Source organism: Phytophthora sojae, assembly GCF_000149755.1.
Source record: "Phytophthora sojae unplaced genomic scaffold PHYSOscaffold_17, whole genome shotgun sequence".
Lineage (NCBI taxonomy): Eukaryota > Oomycota > Peronosporomycetes > Peronosporales > Peronosporaceae > Phytophthora > Phytophthora sojae.
The window spans coordinates 291,133-298,901 of record NW_009258131.1 but is presented as its reverse complement, the minus strand read 5'-3'; the positions used below and the strand labels follow the sequence as shown (position 1 = coordinate 298,901).

Below are 7,769 nucleotides of genomic sequence, written 5' to 3'. Positions count from 1 at the left end.
GAGGCGCTGCGGCTGCCGCGCATGGCTGGGAGGGAGGGGGTCTACGCAGAGCGTTCGTGAGCGTGCTGGTCCTAAGATTGTGTCAGGCCATCGTCCAAATCCACGCCGTCGCCACTACCTCTTGCTCTGTGCGCGTGTGTCCTGCTCCCAGTGTGCCAACCGACCTGGCCGCATCCGACGGTGGTCCTGGGGGAGGCGTGCCGAATGCGTGAGGTGACGGCAGGGTGAGCGGTGCCACCCGCCACCTGCGGCATGCAATAGCTAACAGCTTGGAGCTATTCTAATTAGACCTCCCACGAGCGCACTTACCCTGATTTCCGTGCAACACGACGCTAAAACAGGGTAAATAGTTCTGCAAAGCAGAGTACACCTTATACTAAAATAACGCAGTTTTAAGCCAAATCCACTTTAGAAGGCCCACAGCCCATACATCCTCTATTTGGAAGAGGTCTCTTAAAAGACGGGCCTCAGTTTAATGGCTTTCGCACCCTTTGCTGGAGGCTGAATCCCTGTACCTCTATGAATAGTCGCTTGGAACAGTCGGACATCGAGCCTGAAATGATCTTATACAGAGGTAAAATGCAGCAATTTTGCTCCTGGGAAAGGTAACCATTAAACCTTTCCATAGCCCTATCCATAAATTCATCGAAAGAAAGTAGCGATTTAATTATAGAGGGGAGCTTCGCCCCAACAAATAGTACCCCACCTCGTGGTAAAGGCTTTTGGCCAGAAACGAACTGAGCTAACGTATAATATGGAATAAAGGACGGCGCAAAATGAAAATTGCGCACTTTATTTCATCCGCACTCTATTTCTAAGTACCAAAGGTTGAGCAGTCCCCCGAGTACATTTCCCTGCACTCATACCCTATACCCGCACATTCTAGGCTGTGTTGCAGCACTGGAGTACCAGAAGCGCACTGATTGGTCACTAAAGGACTCATTTTTTGTAAGTTTTCCTTAAAAGTACAAACACGAAGGTTCTGCAGCGACATCCTTACTATGACTATATACCTTGGCTTCGTTCAGGCCACAAGTAAACTCAACAAACACATGGTTTTATTACTTTGAATCAGCTAGTATATGCCCCCTCATTTTTTCGGTTGGATTTATCATAAATAATGGTATCGTATTAAATTTTGGACCACACCAATGCGTGCAGTTTGCCGACTTCGCAACATTTGCAACTGCGAAGTCAAAAATATACACGAAATGTTAAAGGACATCAACACTTTGTTTTACTCTTTGTATGGTTATTTGTGCAGTTTGGAATTTCGTGTTTCACTCCACTTGTTAGTACTGAGCGCACTCAATTTTATAGCACATTATTTTTATAGAGCGCGCTGTTTTACAGCGCTCTATTTGAAGGGCGCTCTATCAGCTAGGGGAACTCTTTTCGATATTATACGTTACAGCTTTTAAAAATTACTTACATTGTGTTTGCATTATCCACAGACAATCCCCTCGGTAGTCATGGCGTCGCCACTTTTTATTCCTAGGTGAGGGTATTCTTGTCGTAGGGTGTACCATTGGGGTGGTACACATTATTGTACCACATACATGGTACAAATTGGTGCAGTCTTTTGGTTGCATAGCGCTTAAATCGATGAGGGGGCAGGGAATTAATGCAGATAACGATGTATCCCTTCGTCGCTACCGTCGTTCGGTAACATCGAGCAGGATAAAGTCTATTTGAGTTTAATGCCGTAATAGATGTTAGACACGATGCAGGTAATGATACTGAGAGCAAACTAATTTGGCATGATACTGTTGTGCCCCATTTCACTAATGTTGACAAGCTCCCAGCTCCTTTGTATTTGAACGAACGACACTAAAAGGTGTATAATAAAGTTCCGAAAGCCAATGCAATCGTTAACTGGAATTCGGCAAGGAAACACAGACGACAGGAGCAGGTGTCCTGGTCGACTACTCCAGACGTCCTGTACAAAGTGGACTTTTGCCATAGAACATTCATATTCTATGATTTTCTATTCCTTATTACGATTGAGGGGGAGGGGGAATAATTACTTGGCTTTGTATAGGACGGGCATTCAGAAATCGTTGGGAGCCACATTTATATTCCTGATGAGCGGGTATTCTTTACCTAGGGATTACTAGCGAGGGATCGTCTGGACCCACAGTTTAAAAAAAGCTCACTATCCCTAGATGCTGTGTTCTTGTTGTGTTTATAACTCCTGCATTTTTTTTACCTCGTTACAGCTGCGCATAGATTTTCATTGAGTGAATTTTATTCGCAGTTCTTCGCAGTTCGAAGAACTGTGTTAGGCCGCCCCAGAAAAGTTTGCAGCATTGACATCCTGCAATATAACGGCCAGCGTTTTTAAGTTGCGTGAGGTGAGCATGTTGTCAGTATTGATATCCTGCAACATTGCTGGTGTGCCTGAAATGCGGTTTTTGTGGAGAATGGCTCAGATGGAGGAATGTTACCATCGTGAAGAGAAACCTCTTCACAGTAGCAAGTGATGTAAGGGACACTATTTGGCTGCAAATGCAGAATGACCTGATTGTCTCATCACTTCGACGGGTTTCCTGCGTGGTACGTGGAATATGCCAGCACCAATTCACTCGGGGAGCTTTTTTAATCAAATATAAATGAACTCTACAGTAGTCATCGAGCTCAAACATACAAACGCATTTGAAAGCAGCTTTGGGTTAGAGCATTCTGTCGCTAACATGTTTGTGGAGTACACTACTAGTAGGAAATACCGGCAGCCAAACGAAATGGAAGACTCTCCTCACCCAGCACGCCAGGATACGCTAGCATCATATCGAGCACCGGTTGCATTCGGAACTCTCTTTTTTAGACCACGATCAAGTCCATACTTGAGCCCTTTCGATGTCATTTGCACGATCAAACGAGATCGAACACCATGCAACATTTATGGCATGGTTCTTCAGCAAATTGCATCTTCCCCCGTGTGCCTAAACTTCCGTTTTGCGGCTCCTCACCAGTGTAAACGTTTTAGAGGAATAAAACAGTTCAAGTTCAAGTATATTCTTTTATGGGGGACAACTTTTAAGTAGATCAGACCGTCAGCACAAAGCGAGCGAAGCACGCGGATGAAATCACCGATCCGTAGGAGGCATTATTGCCGTTTCCTGACAGAAGAATGTATTTAGCGCTGACCGAGTTGTATTTTCAGGTATGACAAAGACCGCCTGCTGTATGTTATAATCTTCAGGTTTATGCGGTCAATGGTTCTGGAGTTGATCAGGTCAATAAAGGCAGCTAATCGACCTGGTATTTGACGCTACTGCCGAGTCACAGGCGTAGGCTGGCTCGAGCCTAGATCAACTCTGGTGCTTCGCAGACGCCGAGTGTGTGCACTTGCTTCGGTTTTTTTTCTTTGTGAGAAACATTCATGCCTAGAAGTATTAACTTTAGGGTTTGCAGGGTTCTTACCGGATAATGGCACTATCTGATAAATCTACAGTGTAGACAAATGTTGTTCACATTCGCCAAAGGATGACACTATCTAAGAATTAATGGCAATGACGTAATTGTCCGATCACGCTTCGCCGGTGTGCAGACCCCATAGCGTCATTCTTTTGCTGCCGCACGACTTCGTGTTTTACCAGTACTGGCAAACGGCTTCTTTTGATGGCCCGACATTGTTGGGGCAGGTTCAAGTACATGGGAGTTCCTCTTAATATCTCACGGTAACAGTGGCTTAAATTTGTGATCGTGTTCTACGTCGTACAACTCGCTGTAAGTGCTAGCCGTATAGCACTTGACTACGTTGTTGATGCCAAACTACACCACTAACGACTCCTAACTCTACTGATTCCTCGTACTGGATGAGGTAAAGTTCGGACTCCAGATTAAGGGTGCCCCTAGAACATTTTTTCGGATTCACAGCAATATGGCGCGTAGATAAATGTGGTTGCGGCCCAAGCTCAGTGACCGCCGCTACGCCTGCCTTGCCTCCATCCATGATGAGCGGGCTGTTGAATACCATTTGTCGAGATTTACCAGATACGATAGTGCCATCATTTAGCAAAAAACCGTCGAGGGAGCGCTCTCCTCCTTCTTCTACGACCACAATGCATTTTTCTTCTTGTCGTTGTTCCTAGTTACTTGAAGTATTTCTCAAAGAGAACTGCGAATCTCCGGGCCTCATGGCCCAGGTCCCCTAATATTGTAAGACATGTAAGATATTGTAATACTTCATTACTGTGGCCAACACCCCTCATATTAGGAGATGTTTTGCTAATACGCCCCCAGACGTTTCGCTTAAGTATATATCGTGCAGCACGATACACAATCACTACCAAAACTTCTTCGATAAAATATTTGTTTTGAAACAGAATTTCTGGAATGGGCTATGTTTGAGGACAACACACTAATCAGCTCACTTTCACGGAATGGGGTATGATAAAACGGAGAGTAGAAATTTTGAGCAGTATTTTAAGAAACATCTAAAATGCCTATCTATAGTATAAAACGCCTATCAATATCAGCTGATTTGTTAAATCAACTAATTACGTATATGACAGAAAAAAACATACACACCAAAAGTCAGTAAGCTTTCATCTGCCTTAACTATTAACTAATATTTGTAAAAATTGTTTTGGCGACTTAGGTATTTTTAAACGGAAAAGATAGGGTGAAATTGACTCAAATCTATCGGGAGCGTCTGAGCAAAATGGACACCAGTGGCATTTGAGATGCACGAAGAGCCTGCAAACTTCACCCCAGTGCTGTGGCTGGCCATGGTATTCCCTGCTCAACGCTGGGTTGGTCTTCAGAGGGTTCTTAGCGCCCTATCCCGTTTAGAAAACATGGGCCGTATCAACAGCCATTTTCAAAAAGACTTACTAAGGTCTCTTCACCAGAACTTGAAGCGTGTCAAAAGTCAACTTTCCAGGATACCGGTTAGAGGATTGTCAAAATACCAGTTAGCGCCCGCCCTGACAAGGTCGTGTTCCCGGACAAGAACTTTGTGGGGGCAACTGCGGAAGAGCTACTCGGCATTGGGGATCGAGTGCTCGTACCTCTCCGATTCGGACGGCATCGATGCTCATTTTCAGTACGTTTTTGGTCTGGATTGCAAGTCGGTGGGGGCTGTACTGATGCTGACGCTGTGTTTTGTTACTTATTTCTTAGGAGCTCTCGCAGCACTTGATTTGGAAGGACCTTGTGTCCGTGGTGGAAGTGAGCGAGCGTCCTGGACTGGTTTCGGGCGCTGGAGTCACGACTGAGGCACTGTCCGCCTTCTACTCGGCCTGCGATAAATACGCCAAACTGAAGCCGTGGAACTGCCTCTCGCCGAACGCCAGGCCATTCAGGTGGACGCTGTGGGGAGGGCGAGCTGCGGCTGGATGCGCGTCGCCAGGTTGGCCGAGGCACTGTCTTCTCGTTCGCCATCAGCGCGCACACGGGCAGTGAACTGAACGGCGAAGGTGGCGACAATATCCGCTGCTTGACGCCGTTTTTTTTTTTACACGCGCGCTGATCTCGAGCGCCGCGTGCTGCCTCCTGGCGAGAAGCTTGCACTCATGGAGAGAACCCGGAGCTGCGTCGTTGTGCCAAGTGCGGCAAACGCGCTGCCCCCGGCAACGAGCTCAAGCGCTGCACACGATGCAAGTGCACCTTCTACTGCGACGCGTAATGCTAGCGAGGCCACTGGAAGGACCACAAGGTCAGCTGCACACCTCCTGGAGACGCTGCTAACGGCGCTGGCGAGCACAAGATCATGTGGGGTGCGAAGGAGATGTCGATCCTCTACGACCCGCAGACGTCCGTGCCCTTCGACGACTTGGACGTTATCGCGAAACACTCTTTGCCCATTGCAAAGCTCTCTACCCGTCGGCAGTGGTGTTTTGCAAGGTGATCGAAGCGTGCCCGATGTGACCGATCTGGCTTGGCTGGCTCGAGCTCTGAACGCGCAGAACAAGATTGTCAGTAACCAGCCCCTGGTCATGCAGAACACAATGGGCGACTGCTGGGTCTGGACGGCGAGCAGCGCAAGGTGGAGCTGAGGTGCAAGACTTTCGGCTTCGACGACGAGCTCGTGATCCGCAACAGCACCGCGCTCACCATGCAGGACGTAGAGCGGTTGTGGAAGGTGATTAAGAAGCAGCAAGAAGGGGGCGAGACGATTGCAGAGGGCGAAGCCAAGAAACGACCAAGGGGGTCGAGTTGCTTTTCGAGTGGTTTTTGTCGTTTTCCGAGTATTCGATTTTTTACGCACCAAACGGTGGGAAATAGCGTGGTGCGAAGTTCGCATCGGCGGATGCACCAAGTAAATCTGAGTCGCCTGTGCATGCACAGTGGCGTTGTAGATGAAGACGTTGATTGGTTCACCAAGGTCTGCCTTGAAGACGACTGGACTCGATGGTATGCTACAAGCGTATTCCAGGTGTCGTGCCCTCCCAAAACCCGCTAGAAGCCCATAACCGAGTGATTAAGACCTGTGGAGTGACCGCAAAGAGGGCCAAGACGGGTGTGGCCTTGAACGATTCTATCCCCGGGATTCTCGATCTCGTGAGCGGCGACGCAGCATCGGGCACTATTGCGAAGGACCGATACCAAGCGAGATAATCCACAGAGCGCAGCAACATATCGCGGATGGGAGTTTCTACGAGAAACGTGAAGCCGTGGGCCACAAATGACGCATCACTTCGTATCTTTTCAACGCATCCAACTAATACATGGAGTCGAAAGACGGACCCGCCACCGAAGTCAACAATGATCGCGTGAAAATGTAACATCGCTGCAAAACAAGGGAAGCTTCCTGACGAGCACACAGTGCGTGACATCAATCTCCACTATTTCTCGCTGCACGAAGTGGAGGTACTTGATGTATCAGCGGTCAACGACTTCACGTTTACACTCGAACCAGTTATCGTCGGAAGCAAATCGAGCAAATCCGGGCGCTGTTCAGGTGTGACTGCAAGAAGTTCTGGGCCAACGGATGGATCTGCTCGCATGTCGTAGCGGCGATGGCACGAAAGAAGCAGTTCGTCTTGAGTGTGGTCATGGCAACTTTGCCGACAACTATGCTGAGCGGAGGACAGCGCAAGATTCCAGGCGCATTGTACGCTGATGATCCGAACAACCGTACGCTCACAGTGCCCTCACTGATCAGGCGTATGATGAAGCAGCCTCATTTTTATTACCCCCACGGATGGAAGATTGCAAAAGAGATGACCATGGAGATCAACGGGGAAGAGGAGGAACTGTTTGCAGTGGGGAAAATCCGATCTTACTCGCAAAACGGAGGCATCTACAAATGGCTGGTCGTCTTCGAACATGGCGTCAACGAGTTTTTCGAATTCGAAGAACTCGCACAGCTCATCGTGTCTTCTAGGCAATCGGGGCTGGATGTTGCTTGCAGTGCCGTTCCCCCCGGTCGCCACTACAGAGGTCATCACCGAGGAGAACTGACACATAAGTGTCTGAGTGCAACTCCAGACAGTGAATACGTGCTCTCAATTCATATTGCACATCATTCGTAAGTGAGGCAAGGAGCTAGATGTAGCTACACAGTGAACTAGAACTTCAAAAACGACAACAAAAATCAATTTTATTGCCTCCAACTCATTTGATTTCCCATCTTCTTAACCTCAGTGAGCCTGGCCGTAGGATAAAAGAAAGGATCAAAAGTTTAGCTCTCGTTACTGAAATGACTGCTGGCAAATACGAGTATCTAAACGTAGACACACAAAACCTACTCTTTCCTCTGTAAGATGCAAGTGTCCACTTGGTGTCTCTCATTGTCCATCAGTTCGACAATGCCGCCTGAA

At 47.8% G+C, this 7,769-nt stretch overlaps 1 protein-coding gene across 1 annotated transcript; it reads left to right on the top strand.

The window, feature by feature from the left end:
* Positions 1-4,802: 4,802 nt before the first annotated feature.
* PHYSODRAFT_307892 (hypothetical protein) lies at positions 4,803-7,481 on the top strand (the record flags this gene model as incomplete). Its single annotated transcript, XM_009540974.1, has 6 exons — positions 4,803-5,078; positions 5,128-5,356; positions 5,643-5,760; positions 5,837-5,921; positions 5,987-6,156; positions 6,866-7,481. The coding sequence occupies 6 exons, from the start codon at positions 4,803-4,805 to the stop codon at positions 7,479-7,481; spliced, it is 1,494 nt and encodes a 497-aa protein (XP_009539269.1).
* Positions 7,482-7,769: the final 288 nt, after the last annotated feature.